General features: G+C 35.9%; 1 protein-coding gene across 1 annotated transcript in view; it reads right to left on the bottom strand.

Annotated features, from left to right (window-relative positions):
• Nucleotides 1-23,835, bottom strand: part of LOC126263263 (uncharacterized) — a 292,463-nt gene that overhangs the window by 22,614 nt on the left and 246,014 nt on the right. Inside the window, exons 6-8 of the mRNA XM_049960348.1 lie at nt 15,614-15,837; nt 3,414-3,579; nt 500-832 (exon numbers count right to left, since the gene is read on the bottom strand). Of these exons, the coding sequence (XP_049816305.1) occupies nt 500-832; nt 3,414-3,579; nt 15,614-15,837 (723 nt within the window). The remainder of the gene's footprint in view (nt 1-499; nt 833-3,413; nt 3,580-15,613; nt 15,838-23,835) is intronic.

Genomic DNA, 23,835 nt, shown 5'->3' with positions numbered 1-23,835 from the left:
CACTACACACACTATAATGTAACATTACACACACTGACTGCTGACATCAGTACCGTGGTGATGTTTGATTTCCATCTGATGTGCAAAAAAAGTACCCTAAGTATTAGCTCTGTCCTCAGGGAGAAAAGGAGGATAGTATGGGGAAGGTTAGCAACGAGGGGCTGGTTACTCAGATTTGAGAGTGAGAGAGACTACCTGTTGTGGGGGTGTGGGGAGACAAAAATTAAGATGGAGGTGACAGCGTGTAGCAGTGTGTTGGTTCAGAGATACTACCCTGTATATTTAACATTCTGGTTTTCTTAGTATGACCCAGTTGGGTTACAGCACCAAGATAATGTAGCCAACTATGTTTGTCCAATGGTGGATATTAAAAGATAACCCATGTTTTCAGTCATTTGCATGGGCCTGTTTACCACTCAGTCCCTCATCTACAAGGTGTGTAGTTAGCTTTACTAATTCCTTTATTTGAGTTACATTTATTCAATGCATATGTACTTACGATTTCTTCAATGCCAACATCAGCTTCTGCATCATCGTCAATGAGCTCTGAAGCCAATTTCAAATGTCGTCGTGAACGTATCTTTTCCTCACTAGTGCTAGTATGGTCCAAAGAGCCTTCCTTCTTTTGATGGACAACATTTGCAATTATCTCATGCAGTTTACTTGTATGAAGAGCAGTTTCCCGACGAGTTCTGTTTTGAGGGTTCTGCTGTCCACTTGTTGGCACAGAACCATGTTTTTTATCATAATTCTCTAACATCTGTTTGAGCACCATATGCAATTTTTCTCCATCTTCATCGCCACCAAGTTGCTTGTTCAGTCGCCTTAATACCTATAAAGTTGTGATTACATTAGTGTTTCTTGGAAGAAAAGTTAAGATAACTGTTCATTTCTTTGTTTAAAAAGTAGCTACCACATATGCTACCACAGTCACAAATATTCTAAATGTATAGTCCACAGGAAATAACTCATGGTTATAAACTTAGTGTCATAATTAGAGGTTTCTCTCTTACAAGTTTATGTCCCCTTAGCACGTTTTCATTAGGCTGCACAACATAATCACAGGAAGTTAAGGTGAGCTGTAAATGCATCCCACATTCATGTAGCATAAAATTCAAGGATTAGACAAAATAACATGAAAACCTATTGTAAAGACCCAGAACTTATTTCCTGACATATTTTAAGGTTTTACTACATATGTGCTACACATAACAGAACATCATTTGGAAGTCATGGAAACTGCGTAGATGCACCTAAAAGTATGAAAGTTAGTATCTCATTACCACAGGTGTAATGTGAGAAAATGGGGAGCTACTGAGTGCAGGAAAGGAGGAGTAAAGGATCAAGCCATAGATCTTAGTAAGTATTTCAGTGAACAGCTCTTTGAGTGTTGCACTTCAGTAATAGATTAGGAAATGCACAAGACACTGGTTCTGACAGTCTATAGGCTCCAACATCAAATTTCTAAACTTTGTTAAACATTTAGAGTGGGTAATAAGAAGACTTTATGGAAATTACTGGGAAGTGATTGTATGTATGGATTCCATCTTGTATAGTTTTGTTTGAGGGTACCTCAGGTATATAACGTCCAGCTCTGTTGTGACTCCACTGATGTGAGACCAATAATAAATGGTTTTACAGACCATGATGGTCACATGACTGACATAAAGTTCCCCACCAATGAAGTTTAAACAAAAAAGGAAAGTGACACAGAACTGTAAATGCTGACTCAATTAATTACACTACTCACAGAGAATGTACAGGATGACAAATGGGAAGAAGTTTACCAAGGACACAATAATCAATGAGGAATTTATTTATTTTCTAAACATATTTTTACAATATTCTTGTCTAGAAAAACAAATCTTTCCAGAATGATTGAAAATTTCTGAGACCTTGGCACTTCTCAAAATAAAGTTGCCCAGACAATTATAGACCTTTTAGACTTTCCATAACTCATAAATATAATCTTGATAGGCTTGTATGAATTCCAAAATCTTATTGGTATATTTGGTGATTTATCTAAATCTATTGATCGACCATAGTAGCAAGTTCCTTCTTGACATCTGTTAGTTTTTGAAGGCATCACTTACAATTGCCTGCTAATTTATGCAGCTTTTCAGCAGCCTTAGGGCATAAAAAACTGTAATCAGCTTTGAATTAACATGTGTTGCATGCACATCCCATTTCATATTACTCTGGATCCACAGACCTAATAATATAGTCTCCTTGCTATTTACTATATGTTCACTATTAATAGTGACACTTGGATATCAGACACTCATATGTTGCTCAGTGTGAAAATTTGGCTCTACTGTGTTATTAACAATTATCTGGTTCAAGTGGCACCAGTCACTGAGATATTTAGTGATGACTTTAATTTTTCCTTGAAGACCCTCTGTTTCTCAGCTTCTATTATGACTGTCATGTCATGAGCAAGTAATATTAGTTCCAGGCCTCAGTATTCTAAATCCAGTCATTAATATAAATAAAATGGAGTGATCCCAGTGCAGACCCATGTGGAAAGCCATAGGTGACAGAGCCCCTTTTGATGAGCACCCAGAGACTAATCTTATTTTGTTGCCTGTAAATCTTATGTTGACTCTCTGTTTATAGTTACTTAGAAATGGCTGAATCCATGCATTTTATAAGATCCTTATGACATAGCTTTCAAGACTACTAAGGAAATTGTGTGATCAATCATGCCAAATGGTTTTGTTAAGGCCAGGAATAGTCTTATTACTTGTATTTCATTGTCCATAGGTTTTAAAAATCTGTATACAATGTTTTCTGCTGACATATGGCTTCTGAAGTGAATTTTCTCAACCTCTTTGTCATAATAAATTCTATGAATGCCACTGAAGATCTGTAGCTCAAAGTCATTGAGCAGTAATTACATACATTATATTTCTCTACGACTTTGTGAATGGGTACAGTTTGAAGGTTTGTATTACTTCCGGAAAAAATCCTGACTGGACTGAGGTATTGCACAGATGTTTTAGAGGTTCCACTAACTTTTTTTAAACATTTCTTTTTGATGAAACTAGATATACCATCAATCAATTTCTTGTAACACAACTCCTCAGCCTGTACATGTTGTTTATGGGACATCATTTTTCTCTTATGACTGTAGATGTTTTCCTTTTGTTGTTCCAATTTCAGCATTACACTGTTGTCAAGCATAAATATTTGATGCTGTGCCATAGCACAGATATTAACTACAATTCAAAGTACCCTTCTGGGCTGTGCCCATTTTATAGCAATGGAGGCAGTACATATGAACATAGACACAAGAAAATGATGACTAAATTTATGCTATGCACATACAGACTGAAATACAACAAAGCAAATATGTACTTGGACAAGTTCAATAAATGTATATCTTAAGCTGCTAAATATAAAAAATATATTACCTTCTGGCCACGTGGTCCAAGCTGTTGTATTTTATGCAATACTTCTTCAAATATCTCTGCTGATGTTGGCTGACCTCCAGTATCATTGGATACTGACGTCTGGATTTTAGTGTCTATATGTAGATATGGTGTTATGGAAGATGAAACATTTTTTATATTCTGGCCCCTGTGCAACAAATGTAGGATATGATTAAAAGTAAAGTAGTTTGTTGACAGTGAATGATTAATGGCAATGAATGTTGCATATACAATGCTCAAAAGTCAAAATTACATTTATATAAATACTATCCAAACCATTGTGAAATGCATGGCAGAGAGTACTTAGCAGTGAACTTCCCAATTGAATCTCTTATAGAACACAAGAAGAATGTTTGCTTAAACACCTTTGTGTGTGCTGTAATTTAGTCATGTATTTGTTGTCCCTACAGAAATGATATGTAGGGGACTGAAGAATTCTCCAGCTTGTTCACGTAACATTGTTTCTTGGAACTTTGTAAGTGGTCTTTTGTGGGAAACTGGTGTCTGTCTTCCAGCATGCTCCATTTCCAGTTTTTCAGCATTTCTGTGATGCTGATCAGTCAAACTACCCTGTGACTATTTTTGTTCCTCTTCTTTGTAGACACTGAGTAGTTTCCTTGTCAGTCCTGTTTGATATGGACCCCACACGCTTGAACAATATTCTAGGATGGGCCACACAAATATTTTGTAAGCAGTCTCCTTTGTAAAGTAACAACATTTTCCTAGTATCCTGCTGCTCAACTGAAGTCTGCTATATGCTTAATCTATGACAGCCTATGTGATCAATCCATTTCGTATCCATATAAATTGCCACACCCAAGTATTTGTATGAGTTGATTAACTCACTGATTACTACAATGGATTTCCTAAAGAGTATAATTTTACACTTCGATACATTTAAAGCAAGTTGTCAGTCTTTGTAACACTTTCAAATCTTATCAAGCTTTGCCTCCATGTTTGTGCAACTTTTTAAAGAATGTACTTCATTATGCATAACTACACCATCTGCAAAAGATCTGAGGTTGCTAACAGTATTCCTCTGCCAGACAATTAATATACAACATGAACAACAAAAACCCAACACGCTAGGGCATACCTGACATTGCTTTCCCATCTGTCAATAGCTTGACATTCAAGACAACATGCTGCCTCTTCCCCACCAAGAAGTCCTCAATCACAAATTTTGTTTGATGCCCCATATGATCATAGTTTGGTTAATAAATGTTGGTGTGGTACAAAGTCAAATGCCTTTAAGAAGTCTAAAACCACTGCAGCGACTTAATTACCTTGATGCATGGCTTTCAGGATGTCCTGTGAGAAAAGTGCAAGTTGACCTTACATGACGTGTTTTTGGGATCTATGCTGGTTCTACATCTACATCTATACCTCACACACCCATAAGAAGGGCATGGCAGAGGGTATATCCCACTGTACCAGTTATCAGAGCTTTCTCCTATTCCAATGGCATATGTAATGTTGTAATAATAATTGTTTAAATGCCCTTGTGTGCACTGTAGTTAATCTAATCTTCTCCATGTGATCCCAATGGGAGCAGTACATAGGGGGTCATATTATATTCTACAGCAGGCTTTCTTGGGATAGTTTACATCTATCTTCAAGAGTCTGCCAGTGCAATTTCTTCAGCATGTCTGCAACACTCTCCCACATATCAAACAAACCTGTGACCATTTTACTGCCCTTCTCTGTATGTGTCCCATATCTCCTGTTAGTCCTATTTTGTACAAGTCTCATACACTTGAGCAGTATTCTAGGATAACTCGTGTGAATGATTTGTGAGCAATCTCCTTTGTAGACTCATCATATTTCTCTAATATTCTACAGATAAACAAAAGTGTACCAGCTGCTTTATCTACAACCAAGCCTATGTGATCATTCCATCCCTTCTCCCTACAAATATTACACCCAGATATTTTATAACAATAATGGAAATTCCTGGATGGAGCAATGTGTAAAATAACAAAAAGGTGACTATTCACCTATAGCAGATCACTGCATAGAGCACAGCATTTGCATGAAGCACTAGCTCTTTTTACAGCAGCACTATACACTTCCATGTGTGTGCTATTGCTGGAAAAAGAGCTAATGTGAAAGCTGTTTTCTGTTATGTGTTACTGTGCTCCATGCATCAGTTCACTATAGGGGAGGGTTTCCTTTCCGTTATTTTATACCAAGCAAGGTGGCGCAGTGGTTAGCACACTGGACTCGCATTCGGGAGGATGACGGTTCAAACCCATGTCTGCCATCCTGATTTAGGTTTTCCATGATTTCCCTAAATTGCTTCAGGCAAATGCCAGGATGGTTCCTTGGAATGGGCATGGCTGTCTTCCTTCCCTAATCCGATGGGAGCGATGACCTTGCTCTTTGGTCCCCTCTCCCAAATCAGCCAACCAACTTTATTTTATGTATTACACTCTGGTATTTGTATGAGTTGACTGATTCCAATGGTGACTCAATGGCATTCTAGTCATAGGACACTATGTTTATTTGTTTTGTGAAGTGCACAATTTTACATTTCTGAACATTCGAAAAAAATTGCCAATATTTGCTTCACTTTGAAATCTCATCAATATGTGTATATTTGAGCAGTTTCTTTCTGACAATACTTCATTGTAAATAACTGCATTATCTGTGAAAAGTCTGAGGTTACTATTAATATCGTCCATAAGGTTGTTAATATACAACATGAACAGCAATGGTCCCAATATACTTCCCTAGGGCACACATGAAGTCAGTTCTACATCTTTCACTGATTTCCCATCAAAGACAACTTAATGCATCCCCACTCCCCCTTCCCTCACATTACCAAACAATTCTCAATCCAATCACAAATTTTGCTCAGTACCCCATATGATAATATTTTCCATATTAGGTGTGGATGTGATGCTGACAAGAGTCAAATCCTTTTCAGAAATTGAGAACTACTGCATCTAGCTGCCTGCCTTTATCCATGGCTTTCAGTGTGTCACGTGAGAAATTGTGAGGTGGGTTTCAAATGATTTCATTCTGCTCAAGATAGCTCATTACATTTGAGCTCAGAATATGTTCTAAGATTCAAAATAAATCAATGTCAGGGACGATGGATGGTAGTTTCGTGTACCACTTCTGCTGCCCTTCTTGTAGATGGGAGTGACCTTTGCTTGCTTCCAACTTATTCGCACAGCTTTTTGTTTCAGGGATTTACATGGGCCAGGCCATTCTATTTGAGATACCTCATAATATTTGAGTTCAGAATATGTTCTGTACATTAGAGGGAATTAGAGAAAGATCATACATAATTAAAGCATTTATGAAATATAGATGGTGACTTAATTATTAGCTTTCAACAGCAGCAACTGGGGAAAAGTTGCCAAATAAAAGCATTATATGACAAATTTATACCATTATGAAATTTTCTTTTGAACTGTTTAAGAAAATTTGCCTATGATGAAAATCAGGGTTATCTGAACCCAGACACAAATCACTAAACAAGGTGGGATAATGATATTCACCAGCAATAAAATCATTATGATAAAGAGTCTACTCTCCAATAAGAAATTCATAACATAAAATATGTGCAAGTTAAATGTGTAGAGACTTAACTCAGATCTGTTTTAGGCAGTGAATAATAATTTCAAAGTATATGATATAGAAAATAATGAGCAGAAAATTTAACAAATATAAAATTAAAATTCAACATAATAATCAGTTACACATATATTTGCAAGCTTCTTGACCAGTAGCTCCTTCTTCTGGCAGAAGAGTTGAAGGGAAAGGAAGCGGGATGAAGGAAAAGGGCTTGAGAGGCTTGGGCAAAGGGGTTAAGTTCAGAAATATCACCAAGAATCATGGGTTAGGGGAGACTTACCCGGTGGGATGAGAAGGATTTTTGTGAATTGTGAATTGTGTTTTATTCATCTCATGACGTACATTTGCAATCTATTTGGTTTGCGTACAGGAGACATTTCAAAAATTTATAAAACAATTGCATTGATTTTTACATTAGTAAATAATAGCACTATAATAAATAACAACAGTATAAGGATATATCTTGGAACATGTAACACATTGTACCTAGCTCAACTTTTCAGTTTGTCCTGCATGAATTCATCCACTGAGTAGTAACACTTCAGTGTCAGTAGCTCATATAGCTTTCTTTTAAGTGAACCTAAATTCATCTGCATCAACTTGTTCCCTTTTAATTTATTACAAATTTTCATTCCCATGAATTGAGGTCCCTGGGCATACAGTTTGAGGCAGTGGGTGGGGAGCATAAAATTTTCTTTGTTTCTGGTATCTTGTGAATGGACACAATGGTTTCCCTCAAATAATTCATGTCTGGTGTACAAAAATATAATAATCTCATATATGTATAAGGATGGCAGAGTTAATATTCTAAGTTTTCTAAATAATGGTCGACATGGTTCTTTGTGATTTGCAGTGCACATATTTCGTATGATTTTTTTTTTCTGTATTTTTAGTATCCACACTATGTTTGTTGAGTTGCCCCAAAAAACAATACCATACCTAATAATGGAGTCGAAGTAGATTGTTTATGCTACTTTTCATTTGTCCATGTCAGTTGCAGTTGATAATATTTGCACTGTAAATGTAAAGCTGCTCAGTTTGTTTGCCAGGTATTCAATGTGTGCCTGCCAGCTCAAATTTTTATCTACATTTAAACCTAAGACTTTGACTGACTCAACTTCTTCTATACCTTGGTTGTTGAGTACAATCTTAATGTACTCACATTTTGACTGGTTTTGGATTGCGTCATGTAAGTCTTAGATATATTTAGCTTCAACCCATTTAGCTGAAACCGAGTTTCTAAGGTATTGAGGGTACTGATCACAGATTTGGGAATTTTTTCCAAGTCCTGATCTTCAACTAAGACAGAAGTATCATCTGCAAACAGAACTGAAGGGGTGCTGATATTTAATGGTAAGTCATTAACATAAAAGAGAAATAGGACTGGGCCTAACATGGAGCCTTGTGGAACACCCTGCGATATTTTTTTTTCCAGTCAGAAAAATAATATGTGCCATTTGAAGAAATGCTAACTCTTTGCTTTCTGTTGGATAAGTAGGATTTAAGCCATTGTAGGGCACTGCCGCTAATGCCATAATTTTCAAGTTTGTAAACAAGCAATGCATGGTCTACGGAATCAAATGCCTTTGTGAGGGCGCAGAAAATTCCTGCCACCTTATTTCTCTTGTCTAATGATGTACTTAATTTTTCAATGAAACTGTTTACTGCATTGATGGTGTTTTCCCCTGCTGAAAACCAAATTGATTGTTTAGAATAACAGAATACTTTGTAATGAAGTTTTGGATTTGTGCAACAGCAAGTTTTTCAAATATTTTAGGTAGGACTGGGAGAATCGAGATATGACAATAATTTCCCATGATCTCTCTTGATCCCTTCTTGAAGAGTGGTTTGACTTCAGCATATTTCAGTACCTCTGGGACAGCCCTCATCAAAACATTGATTTATTATCTGAGCTAGCGGGTTTGCAATTCTATTGTGTACCACTTTAATAACTTTGGTGGGTATTCCATCACAACCTGCAGATTTTTTGTTTCTTAATGTTAGAATAGCATTTTCTACACCCTCCACAGAAACTTTTGAGAATTTTGTAAAGTTTTAAGAGTTTTTGCCTAGGCCGAAGGGATTTACTTTGTTGTGATTTTCTGTTGCATCTATATCAGACTTTGCTACACTTTAAAGAATTCATTAAAGTACTCTTGTATTTGAGTTGAATTTACAATAGTATTTTCTTCAATGTAAATTTTTGGACTTTCTTTGTTACAGTTTTTAACACCTAACTCAGATTTTATGAATTTAATATGGTTTTATAGAGTCTAACATATTTAATGAAATCAATATCTTTATTATATTTCAGTTCTCTGTGCAGTTGCCTTTTCCTTACACTGGAAATTTTTATGCCCTGGGTAATCCACTTTACTGTATTTGTTATTTTATTGCTGCAGAGTCTAGGTGGAAATATTTCATTAAAGTCTCCAAGAAAACTATTTAGGAATTTCTCAAAGTTTTCATCAGTTGAGTTACAATAATCAAAAGGCCATGTTTTATCTCTTAGCTTCTCACTAAATGTTAGCAAGCTTTCTTTGCTAAATTTTCTGCTCATATGGGTTCTCATACATGAAATGTTCCTGTCTGTCTGTGGCAGCTCAATGAACAATGCACAATGATATGAAATACCTAGATCTATACGAAATTTATACACATATTCATATACATAATTAGTTACAACATTGTCAATGCATGTTGCTGATTGCCCATTGTCTCTGGCAGATTCAAAGAAATTGAATTTGAAACCCTATTTCTTTACTGAGTCAGTGAATCTTGAAGCGTGGCTACTATCACGTCTGATATCAATATTAAAATCACCAATATTACAACTTTTTTCTTTTCTTCTCTACAAAGGTCTTCTAGCATAATTTGAAGCTTAGATGAGAATAGTTCTGTTTTTGATGGCCCTGGAATTCTGTATATTGAGATTATTATAACATTTGCTAGTGAGTCCACTATTTCTACACAACAGCTCTCGAACACACATTTTTCATTTAAATAATTAAAACAGTTTCTGGTCTCATAATTTATATCACTATGTAGATATACATGAGCCTCCAAGTGACTTGTTTCTTCTGCAAAACCTACTTGCTAATCTGAAGTTCTCTATTTTGATTAGAATTTTAATTGCATCCTCATTAAACCATTGTTCATTTAAACAAACAACTTTAATGTTTGCACATTCTGACAGAATGGTTTCTAATTCATCTATTTTGGAGCTTTTATTGTTATAAGCACCAGTGTTTAAGCCATTGATGTTCCAGTGGATAACATACCTGGCTCTGAAAGCTTGTAAGAGAGAGAGAGAGAGAGAGAGAGAGAGAGAGAGAGAGAGAGAGAGAGAGTGTAAGTAAGTGATTATAATATCTGTGTGTATAGTGTGGTTACTTGTTTATGATCTACAATGCTAAGTACTAAGAGTCGGGTGAGGGTGAAACCTGTCTCTAGCACACGGTTTACTCATGTTAAATAGCAACAATAGTGCTGCTGGGCTGACAGGCAGATCACCATCAACAATGGGACACTGTGGAAAGGTTTGGAATTTAACTTAGGGCATAAGTGCAAAGTCTAGTGATCTGTACCACCTCTTTTCCCTTTCCTGGCATTGAATTTTTTTTCCACCACCAGTAAAGAACTACCTATCTTGAACTCAAATGCCACATCACAGGAAAACATCAGCAACCTCAGTTCCAGGGGGAGGAAGTATATTGAAAATTCTATGCATTAATATATTACCACAATTCTTGGAAAGTTGAAACTTTTGTGCCATGGAAAATAGTTACTATTAAAATCACTTTTTTTTTATTTCTGTTGTTCATTAATAATCATTTTCACAGTGCTGGGTTTTGCCTATTGTTGCAATATAACTAAAATGTATCTCTATAACACATGATTATATAGTTTTGTGCCATGAACAGAAGTACTTGGTTTATTCCATATGGAATCAAAGCTGGTTATTTATTTTCTGCAGATATCAAGTTAACAGATTAATTTAAATAGTTACAGATCATGGAGCAATAGCACAGGACTATATATGAATATCTTTGTTGTATATCGTAAGAGCATGGCTTATCATGAACTGCCCTTAACTTTTTGAGCGGTGGTAAATTCAATTTCATAGTACATCAGAAAAATGAATAACATCCTTGAACCAGTAATACTAGAAAATATACTTGCAACACAGAATCTAGGCTTTGTAAAATAAAAAGTGTGTAACATATGCAAAATAGTGCATTTTTTAGTTATATTCATAGGATGATTAATGGAAATCAAAGAGAACCTGAATTAGGCTGTCCAGATAGAAAACTGAATACACCATCACAGGGCCGGCCTTAGCCATCCAGGTGCCCCGGGCGAGTCGTCCAGTTGGCGCCCTTTATTGTATAAATAGCGAACCTGGCAGTGCTTTGCAACACGGTATTTGACTGTTTTCTAGAAATCGTCTTAAGTGGTTAATGGCGTCATCTTATGATCATAACATGGTTTTTTTCCATCGTAAATTTGAGTATTTTATTTTTTTAAATGGAAATGAAATCCAAATAATCTGAAAGCCCGCTAAGACGCTCCATGTGAGTCTTGTGTAGCCTGTGACGTCAGTCCAGCATGCTGCTGTCGCTGCCGTAACAGTCAGTATAGCAGTGATATATTGTTTGGGCATTCACGTTTTGGGAAATTGTCTAAAAATATTGCGTAGTACTGCACTGTACATCTACAACAACTCCAGAAAATTTTTTTTGCGTGTTCCAAACAAAGAAAAGATGCGTAAAATGTGGTTGAAACAGGCTCGTATATCCCAAATATTTCTTTTCTTTTCTGAAGCACCCCTGTACTAAAGCGAACAAAACAAAACAAAAATTATTCAAATTGGTCAAGCCATTTCTTTGTTTTGGTGAGACTAACACACAACAATTGATTTTTATATATAGGAGGTAATATGTATAACGAAAAAACACTAATTTTGAATTGGGTACCATATTTTTATTGAATTTAATATAACTGTAAGCCATAAACCTATATTTTCTGTCAGTCATCTGAACACAAAACATATTACGCCTAATGAAAAACAATTATAAACGACTAAAATTTTACTTTTCTCGCTTTTCTGTCGGCAAAGTCTCTGATCAGATTAGCAAAGTCCAGGTTTTCTGCAACTTCATTTTCAATGGACAGTGAGGCCAAACTGGTTAGTCTTGTTTGAGACATTGTAGACCGCAAGTACGTTTTTATCAACTTCAGTTTGGAAAAACTGCGTTCGCCGCTTGCGACAGTCACTGGTATTGTTAGCAAAATACGTAACGTTATCCAGATGTTGGGATATAACTCTTGAAGATTATGCTTTTTTATGAAGTTTAAGGCTTCAATAGGCATTGCCGGGCTGTCTTCGAGATAGTGTTGCAGGCCTAAAATTTCGTCGCACAGCAAATTTCCATCAATATCTGACTTCATGTTGACAGTTAACTTTTCTTGTAATTTAGAACAGCATTGTATTAGTTCTTCTTTATTTTGATTTTTTTAAATGTCAAACAAGAAACTCCACGTCGCAGAAAATTCTTGCATCTGTTCAAATCTTTCTTTCATGGATATGTGCACGGTGTCCAACAGTGCATTGAAAAACTCTACTTTAAACTTCTTTTTTGGGTCAGTTATTTGATCATCAACAGCCTCTTCACCCGGCCTGCGTTTAATACGTCTTAATCGCATTTGTGGTTTAAATAATGGCTGCGTAGCAAGATCCGAAGCCAGTTCAGTTGCTGTTACAATAGCTTGTTCGAAACCTGTTTGTCTATATGTTTCCAAATAAGAGCAACATTTGTCAAGGATTCCCATAAACTCGACAAAGTTGATTGTGGGTGACTGACTTGCTTTACTCACAATGTTAATTTGAAACAGAACATCATACCATGTCACGAGAGAAACAATGAAGCTGAAGTCTTTTAATTGTCCTCCTAGTGTTGTCGCTTCGTGTGACACCGCAGCATCGCTTTCTTCAGTAGCATCGGCCAAGGAAACCAAAGCGTCATGCATTTCACATAGTTGATAACGAACCGCTTTGACCCTATCAATTCGAGCTTCCCAGCGTATGTCACTTACATTTTTCAGGGTGTATATCTTCAAATGGTCGGTCAAAATTTTCCATCTATTTACCGATCCAGCAAATAGATTAAACATTTTTTGTAACATTCCGAACAGTATCATGGATTTTACTGATGATTTTGCCGCATCACACAATACCAAATTATAACTATGGCATCCACATGGCACAAAAAAAGCTAGTGGATTTAACTTCTTAATTCTGTTCTGGACGCCTTTATTTTTCCCCTTCATGTTCATGCCGTTATCATAGCCCTGTCCTCTGCAGTCATTAATGTTAAGGTCAAGATCACTCAATGTTTTTAAAATGCTTTCTGTGAGGCCTTCACCGGTTGTATCATCTATTTGCAGAAATGAGATGAAATGTTCTTTTACACTTACGTCATCCTCTGTTATGTCGGCGCATCTTAAAGTTATCGAAAGTTGTTCATTGTGGCTTATATCTGGAGTACAGTCAGCTATGATTGCATGATACTTTGAACCCTTTATGCGGGATACGATTGTAGACATAACGTGTGATGCCATGAGTTCTATTAATTCATTTTGTATATTTCTGCCGCAATAATGGTCAGCCAAATCACCATTCAATGCCAGTCTGACGTGCTCTTCCATGATTGGATCAAACTTTGCCAATAACTGTACAAGACCTAAGAATTTTCCATTATTTGGGGTAAATAATTTATCTGATAACCCTCTGAATGCCATATTATTTTCAGCCAAATACAAAGTAATGTGCATCAATCTTTGAAGCACATTGCTCCATCGTAAACTTTCTTTAGAAATTAGCTTTTGTTCTTCCTTGTCAATAGTTAATCCAGCTTTAAACCTGATTTCAGCTTCAGTCCATTGAGTAAATGCTTTTTTGTGGTTAGGACTATTTTCATGCAGTTTCAGAGCTTCACTTAAATGTTTCCAATTTCTGAAACCCCCAGTGGTAGTCAAATTAGTAGCTGACTTTAAATCAAACAGTCAACAACAAAAGCAAAAGACACTGTCGTTTGATACAGAATAAACTAGCCACCGTCGTCTGATAGTTTCTTCGTTTGATAGTTTTCTTGTGTAATGAGTTGAAGAGAAATGACGCCCATTTTCATCTTTTGGAAAGTTATTTAGACATACTTGTGAGGGTCCACATATTATAATGCGATCTATATCTCTAGCATTAAGTACTTTTGGCCACGTACCTACATCAGAAACATTGTATTCTTTTATTGCAAGAACGTTGATACTTTCATCGACCACAGATGTCATGTGTTGATTTTGACTTGGAGAAATGTCAGAGGATTCATGCAAAGATGTACTGCGCTGGTCAATTTGATCACCTTCAATAGGTGATTGTAAATTTTTTGTGTATAATCGTTCACAGTCTGAAGAAATATTTGCTGATACATGGACTTTTGATTCAATATCTGAAGTATTTGCCTTAGAATTTCCTTTAAGGTACTTATAAATATTCATGTGCTTTTTAGTTTCTTCAAGAACTTTTTCTTTTTCAGCTTTTCTTTTCCGATTTTCTGAACCAGAAAGCTTTTTTTTAATCATTTCCTTCTCTTCTGGCATGATTTAATAATTTGACAAATTATTGCTTGGAGACTGCTCTATTTCGCGACCACAATATTCGATCTATAACAAATAAAGAAATTCACCTATCAGTAGACGTAACTAGAAAAAAACCTGAACTGAAAGATAAAAATGTTTTTCGCACCTACCAGAAAATTAAAATGTTGACACAGTCACGACACTCGTTTCACTCACAATTATTCAAACACAAAAACATGACCGCTGCCTCCGACTCTTACTGACAATTACTGACATGCGGGTGCAAATCGTAGCACTGCCAACATATGCAGTCTAACAAACATTGTGTGGCGCTGTATTATTTCAGTAAGTTAGGGGAGAATTCTCTATGAATGCAGTGCACGCATTGCATGATCTATTAATTACTGTACATGAGTCATTAAGTCACAAATATTCGATATAAATACATTCGTATTAATTAAATCATAATGTAATGTATATTTCACAGTCTGTATTTTCTTTTATTTGGAGCGACCGGTAGTTTCTGTTGTAAACGAGAGATGGTGCGGCTGCATGGGCTCTTCCATGTTGCAGTTCTTGAAACAAATAAGAGAGGCGCTTTGGTAGAGCCCGTGCTAGCCTGCGTCAAACATGGATGGTTGCAGACAATACGAAGATTGCATTCAGCATGATTTCTCTTCTGCTACCCCGAATTCATCGCGCATTCGTGAGATTAGCGACGTATGTTGAATGAGACTGAATAATATTTTAGTTTCGCGAAATGGGTGATTGTAAATTGTAATTTTTTTTTTACATGCGTTTAGTACGTGGCGCCCCTTGGGCCCTGGCTCCCTGGGCGACCGCCCAAGTCGCCCCACCCTAAAGCCGGCGCTGCACCATCATCATACACCTAGAAGAATCATGATAGATGTAATGATCTGAAAATGTAGCAATCTAAATTTACATGTTTGCATATTTCTTACCCTGTTAGCTGATTGGAAGTTGCTGAAACGTTTTGTTTTGCAGCAGTGCTCCTTGTGGCTGGTGTTGCCTCTGCACTGGACTGTGAGTTTTCCCACATGCTGGTTGTTGAAGATCTGGCATGGTTGTGCCTGATTTTATGTTCATCATCTGTGACTTTAGTGGATATGCCAGCTGATTTCTCTGATGACCGTTTTGGCTTATTTGTTGTAGCTCTCAACTTTGACTGAAAAATAAATCCTCTGTCTTTGAGATCTGATTATTTAAAGTAACAGATGTTTCTGAACAATTCATTGGCACATTTAGTTGTCAAATTATCATTCACAAAAATTTGGTTACTAAATAAATTATATATTATTAATGGCATGAAAAGTTGTTCTTGTCTCATTCTGACCCGCTACCAATCCCTTAGTCCAGGCCCTATGTGACCGTTCCACTTGATCCCTGAATAGCCTCATTTTCCCTGTCTAAACTCTTTTCTCCATATGGAGGACTTCCTGGTTTTGAAAGCCAATATTCAGAGTATATGTTGCCTATATATGTTTCTTCTGGTAAGCAGAAGGTTTGTGCCTTCCAATTATTGACTCCTTGTAGAGGTACTTTTACTCATAGAGTATAACCATAACATACATGTAACGTACTATTTTTAAATCATTTTTAGGTATCTGGGTTCCCTATGTCTGAACTGGAATAAGTCAGAAGACTTCAAGTTGCTAGTGCTTTGCATCTATCCATGGCCTAACTCGATAACAAAGTAATAAAACATAGTGCAAGATACATAGATTCTGAACTTGCTGATATCATTAATGTATCATTTGGCACAGGAGTCTATCCTGGAAAATTTTTAAAAAATGCTTATCAAGCTAATTAACGAGGCGGGTGTCCAGTCTGATGTTTTTAATCACTTTCCTATATCACTGTAACTTGGTCTTTCAAAAGTAAGGCATAATGTATGAAAAAACTCTCCAATGTTCTTAATAAAGATAAAATATATGTTAGTGGACAAAACGGTTTTAGGAATAATACCTCAAGTAACACAGCCATCTATAACTTTTTAGAGCTGATCATAAATTCCATGGATAATAATTAGTTAAATTGTCCTCTTTTTGGCTCTACCTAAGGCATTCAATGTCATCATCATCCATAGTTTATTGCTTAGGAAATTGTGTTACTACATGAAGTAGTATGTGATTGGTTCAAACCTATCTTTCTAAAAGGTATCACTGGGTACAAATACAACATACAGGCAGAGTTTACTCATCAGCATACTAGAGAGTCATGCATGAAGTACTACAGGGACCCCTATTGCAACCATTGCTGTTCTTAATATTTATAAATGACATGCCAAGTCGTTTATCAGCAACAGATACAGTATTGTTTACCAATGACACCAAGCCGTGTGTTAAAGCTATGAATGAAGCTGACTTACAGGCAAGTGTCACATTAGCTACAGAAGAAGTAATCAATTGGTTTAGGGATAACAGATGAACTGTGAATGAAAGAAAGAAATAAAAAGAGTTCAGATAAACTACAGACACATAACAAACAAACTTGAAACCAATCTAACAGTAGAACTTGGCCAGTGTGAGATAGAGCAAATACACCATACTAAATGTTTAGGAGGATGGATAGAGGAACATTTAAGGTGGGAGAAATATACAGAATTGTTAAACAAAGAATTAGTCAATATTGTTATGCTTTTAGAATGCTTAAAACATCCTGTAGTACTGATGCAGTGTTACATTCCTACTTTGCAGTCATGTGTAGCATCATTTTTGGGGGAATATTCTCTGGCTAAACACTCAATTATGCTTCAAAACGCAGCAGTAAGAATAACCAAAGGAGTGACACATAGATAACCATACAGGATTTTCTTTTCAAGGAACTAAAAATCATGACCCTACAATTTATCTATATTTATATGCTTTCTGAAGGCACACCAGAACTTTCAGTGTTAAACAGTCATGTCCGTAGTTACGAAATAATAACTAGAGATGATCTTCAGACAGAAAAACACACAAAACTCACCTATAAATATGTTCTTTATCTGTCAAAAATTCTGTTTAGTAAATTAACAAAGGAAAAAAAATCTGAATTACACACATAAAAAAAAAAAAACTTTAATTTGCAGGTACTTATATAGTATCAAAGAATACTTGAATTATCAGTATTCTTTCATTATAGTCAACTGAAATGTTCATCTGATAAATAAACTATATTTTCATACATGTAACAAAAATCCCACTGTTGTTATCTTTGTGGTTACTTGTTGTACACAATAATGTTTTATTTGCAATCACATAATTGTAAAAGTTTTGTGTACTATTATCTACACAATATAATCTATGAAAAATCCTGTATCATTGCATATGATAAGACATATGGATGCTAAATAAACTGAACTGAATTGGTTTATCTAACTATAGCAATATGCCATGATGTAACTGCTCACTATGTTGGTTTTTTCAACGAAAGGAAGTAAGGAAAAGGCTTTGCAGGAGTCAAGAAGAACCATACTGACAGCATATAAAGAGTGTGAAAAATATACACAATTAAACATTATTTCAGAATTTTAAATTGTTCCTTGATAATAGACTATGATGGCGTGTTGAAAAGTAATGCCTCCAAATTTTTTATTTGAAAGCTCACAAACATTTTTAAATAAAACAGATGTTATTAACATCTTCTACTTTTACACAATTGATGGCTCATTACTCTAGAAATTCATTCATTTTATAAAAAGTTTTTTCTCCAAGGAATGTTTTTAGCTTCCTTCTGAATGTCCATATGCTATTCATTTCCTTTTTTGTATTGATGGGAAGCTTACTGTATACTTTTATTCCTGACTCAGTTACTCCTGTATGGACTTTAGTGAGAGTTTATAACAGAACATCACCTTGAACCCTAAACTAGAATAGTAACACTCGATACAGCAAATAGTTTGGAAGTAACTGATACTCCAATGTCTGATTTGAAGACTGTCAGATTATGTATATTTATCTTTGCACACTTTAACCTTGCTTACATGGTAATGGTGTCTACAACTTATGACTATTGAATTGCATATAATAGTTCCCAAAGCACATTGAATATACCATTTAGCGTAACCTTGAAGCAAGCATTAAACATTAGCTAGCCTTCTCTGTGCGTTCCTCTGTATTTAAACTAATGGCCTGAATCAAATTGGTAATTGTGAGAACGTAAAATTATTTATTGCTATAATTTCTTTACATGTAATATTTTGTGTAAATATTGTCTTTGGCTTCAAGTTTAACAACTTGAAGAGATTGTCATCTTTGGTCATGCGGGAAGGAGATGAATCTTCGGAACACGAGGTTCGAGGTCTTTTATCGCTAGCGTCAGTTGGGTGAGGTTGTAAAAGGGTGTAAAAGATGAAGCTGAATTACTAAAAATCTGTAATGATATGTAGAAACCAAAATCATGATGAAAACTGGAAATCAGTTAAAAGTTATATAGGGAAAAAGGGAGGAGAAAAGGTAGATCAGTTTTGTAAAGTACAAAAAGGGATTTTGTTTAGGAGACCTGGACCTGACATAGACAACTGGAAACTATGCTGGCCTGAGTAATGTATTGACACGTTAATCAGTTACATACATGAAAGCTTTGGACACTGGAGCAACAAAATGTATACAGAAGATACAGGAAAATGTATACTTCTATAATATCAGTAGGAGGCTGAAGAAGAAACTTGTTGCAACCTGTGATCGTTGCCAGAGTAAAAGTGAGAAACCAAACATCTAAAGGGTTGATGCAAAACATTTTACCAAAAAAATACCTTGAACTGACAGCTATTGATTTATATGGACCACTACCAAAAACAAGTTACATCTTTGTTATAGTTGATGTTTTCTCTAAATTTATAAAATTGTACCCATTAAAGAAAGCAACCAGTAAACAAACTATCATCAAGCTGATGAATCATTATTTCATAAATGTTGGTATACCCCAGGCCATCATGTCTGATAATGGGTCACAGTTTACATCTAAATTACAGAAAAATTTTATTGAAGATACAAGAATAAGCATATTTTGATTTCGGTCTGTCACCCATCAAGCAACCCAGCGGCAAGGTACATGAGGGAAATTGGAAGGCTTTGCAGAACATATTGTAGTAAAGATCATGTTAATAGGATTGAAAATGACTTTGAGGATATAATGAACAGCCTACAGCATTCATCCACCAGTTTTTCACCTTATGAAGTAATGTTTAATAGACGAACTGCAAACTTGATTTCTGACAATGTTGATTTCCCACCTTTTCAAACTATGACACCCCAGGAAAGGGAGACAGCTGTTAGGAACATTATGAAAAAGGTAGGAGAGGTAAGAAAATGGAGACATGATGCAAGAAGTAAAGGAGTGGAGTTCAGGACAGGAGATCTGGTTTTAGTAAAAACACAGGAAAACTCTAAATTGATGACTTCAGAAATAAAGAAATTTTTTGACATCTATATAGGCCCCTTTGAAATCAAGGAAAACCCACACCCTAATGCCTATAGGCTAATCTACCCAAAATCCAAGAAGTTATTTGGACTGCGCAATGTTATAGAGTTAAAACTCTATAAACATGACCCATAAAACAGTAGTTAATAAGTAAAATGCTGCTTGTAAAGAAATAGTTGGTTGGACCAACTATATCACTTTGTTTTATTATTCAAGGAAAACTTGCTGTCGAAGTGTGAAACTATGCCAGCTAAAAGTATGAAGTAGATTTTGTGTTAATGTGAATTATGTTTGTACTGATTTCTCTTTGTTCTGTAATATACCCATTTATTAAATTTAGAATGAGATCAGTGTGTCAGACTACCAACCATTCTACTGTTTCATAGTAATGTTTCTTAACAGCAGCCAAATGTAATGATGTGCATACTATGTGAGAGGCTTTCAATGCATTCGAAAGTAAAGTTCTATGTACTGACTTGGCAGAAAATCTTAAGAAAGTTTGGTCTTATGTCAAAGCGGTAGGTGGATCAAAACAAAATGTCCAGACACTCTGTGACCAAAATGGTACTGAAACAGAGGATGACAGACTAAAGGCCGAAATACTAAATGTCTTTTTCCAAAGCTGTTTCACAAAGGAAGACTGCACTGTAGTTCCTTCTCTAGATTGTTGCACAGATGACAAAATGGTAGATACTGAAATAGACGACAGAGGGATAGAAAAACTATTAAAATCTCTCAAAAGAGGAAAGGCTGCTGGACTTTATGGGATACCAGTTTGATTTTACACAGAGTATGCAAAAGAACTTGCCCCCCTTTTGGGCAGCAGTGTATCGTAGGTCTCTAGAAGAGTGTAGCATTCCAAAAGATTGGAAAAGGGCACAGGTCATATCCGTTTTCAAGAAGGGACATCGAACAGATATGCAGAACTATAGACCTATACTCTAACATCGATCAGTTGTAGAATTTTGGAACATGTATTATGTTCGAATATAATGACTTTTCTGGAGACTAGAAATCTACCCTGTAGGAATCAGCATGGGTTTCGAAAAAGATGATCATGTGAAACCCAGCTTGCGCTATTCATCCATGCGACTCAGAGGGCCATAGACACAGGTTCCCAGGTAGATGCCGTGTTTCTTGACTTCCACAAGGCATTTGATGCAGTTCCCCACAGTCATTTAATGAACAAAGTATGAGCATATGGACTATCAGACCAATTGTGTGATTGGATTTAAGAGTTCCTAGATAACACAACCCAGCAGGTCCTTCTCAATGGAGAGAAGTCTTCTGAAGTATGAGTGATTTCAGGTGTGCCACAGGGGATTGTCATATGACCATTGCTATTCACAATATGTATAAATGACCTTGTGGATAACATCAGAAGTTCACTGAGGCTTTTTGCATATGATGCTGTAGTATATCGAGAGGTTGTAACAACGGAAAATTGTATTGAAATACAGGAGGATCTGCAACAAGATGATGCATGGTGCAGGGAATGGCAGTTGAATCTTAATGTAGACAAGTGTAATGTGCTGATAATACATAGAAAGAAATAACCTTTATCATTTAGCTACGATATAGCAGGTCAGCAACTGGAAGCAGTTAATTCCATAAATTATCTGGGTGTAGGCATTAGGAGTGATCTAAAATAGAATGACAATATAAAATTAATCATCGGTAAAGCACATGCCAGAGTAAGATTCATTAGAAGAATCCTAAGGAAATGCAGTACGAAAACATAGGAAGTAGGTTACAGTACACTTGTTCACCCACTGCTTGAATACTGCTCACCGGTGTGGGATGTGTACCAGACAGGGTAAATAGAAGAGATAGAGAAGATCCAACAGAGCAGAGCGCTTCGTTAGAGGATCATTTAGTAATCGCGAAAGCGTTACGAAGATGATAGATAAACTCCAGTGGAAGACTCTGCAAGAGAGATGCTCAGTGGCTCGGTACGGGCTTTTGTTGAAGTTTCAAGAACATACCTTCACCGAGGAGTCAAACAGTATATTGCTCCCTCCTACATATATCTCACAAAGATACCATGAGGATGAAATCAGAGAGATTAGAGCCCTCAAAGAGGCATACCGACAATCTTTCTTTCCATGAACAATACGAGACTGGAATAGAAGGGAGAACCGATAGAGGTACTCAAGGTACCCTCCGCCACACACCATCAGGTGGCTTGTGAAGTATGGATGTAGATGTAGATATAGATATTTTTAAAGTAATAAGACATGAATAGTGTTTATGTGTAAGGAAACAAAACCTTGTCATTTGTAAGCTATGCCAGATGGAACATTATTTAATAGGTATTCGTCAGATTATGAGAGTGTGAATTAAAAGACCAGGTATGTTGTAGTGTTTTAAAAAATATGGTGGGTAGTCATGAAATTTAATTATATGAATTAAGAATGTATTGAGGTTTAGAGCATTATGGAGACAGTTGTTGATGTGTTACATTTGAAACTCTTGTGATGGATTGAAGGTTACGTGGTACTAATTTTGAGTTTTATATTGTGAGAGAATATTTTGTAATAGTTTAGGCAATTTAATGTTCAAGTGAACGAAGAGATGTTAGGAATTCATCCCATGCTCTGTTACACAATTTGAAATAATTTCTATTCATGACAGAATGCTATTTGAAACACAGGAGAGTAAATCAAAATGAAACACTGTTTAATAATGATGTGAAGTTGAGGTATACATACTAACAATCGGACACAATGGAAGTGTAGAGTTTGTCATTATTTGACCTATAAAGCTGACATAGATGTACAATGTGAGTGTATTGCAATGATAGAGACACAATCATATAAGGAACGTCTCAGCTACTTTATTACGAAGGAAACATTAAATCATAAATATGTAAACCAGTCTGACTCAGAAAATACAGTGCCGATCATGTATCATTGAATTTGCACTTGCTTCATCATGTGATTACATTTGTCACATATACATGAATTTTCCCTAAGAACATTGTGTATAAGTATTGCATCATTTTGAACTATGTCTATTTTATGTATGTGAAGAGCCTGTTTATTTTAGAATAATGATTTCTTTAGATTTAATGGTTGTTTTGGGCACAAGCCATGCCATATGGTATTTTATTGAAACACTTATATTAAAAGGTTGTGAGAGATGCCCTCATTCCACAGTTCACTTAATGTATTCTAAAGAAACCCCTGACACTGTTACCGGCTATCAGAAGAGTGAGTTTAACTAAGATGCATTGAGTCAGAGTTAAAGTACACTTGAATTTATACAGATGCCATATAATTATGTACCCATTTTAACATGGCTCTGCAGCTACCACGATCAATAAGGTGCCATATTTTGTTGTTAGCTATACGTCCATTGCACTTCTTACTCAATACAGCCTATGTAACCTTCAAATTGTATATTATCCCTTGGGAAATCAATTTTATTACTAACTTTTGGAGCTGGAATTTTTATTATGATGTGTGTATTAGATATATTATGTTCCAGTCTATACTATAGTTAAGAGATATAGTCGGACTCACACCCTTCTTTAAAAAAACTTTCTGTCTATGCACGACAAAACTTCCTCCAAAAATTAATGCTATAATGGACATTTCAGAAAAGAGATGAAAAAAGCATAATACTGAAGGCTGAGGAGGAAATGAGAAAATACGTTTATAAATTACCATGGACAACCAGTATTGGGACACTACATGAGCAAGGTGGTGATCATCTGATGGACATTTATCAAGAGATGAGAAGACATTGATAGGTACCA

The sequence above is a fragment of the Schistocerca nitens genome, chromosome 6 (assembly GCF_023898315.1).
Source record: "Schistocerca nitens isolate TAMUIC-IGC-003100 chromosome 6, iqSchNite1.1, whole genome shotgun sequence".
Taxonomy (NCBI): Eukaryota; Metazoa; Arthropoda; class Insecta; order Orthoptera; family Acrididae; genus Schistocerca; species Schistocerca nitens.
This window is presented reverse-complemented; position numbering and strand designations above follow the sequence as displayed.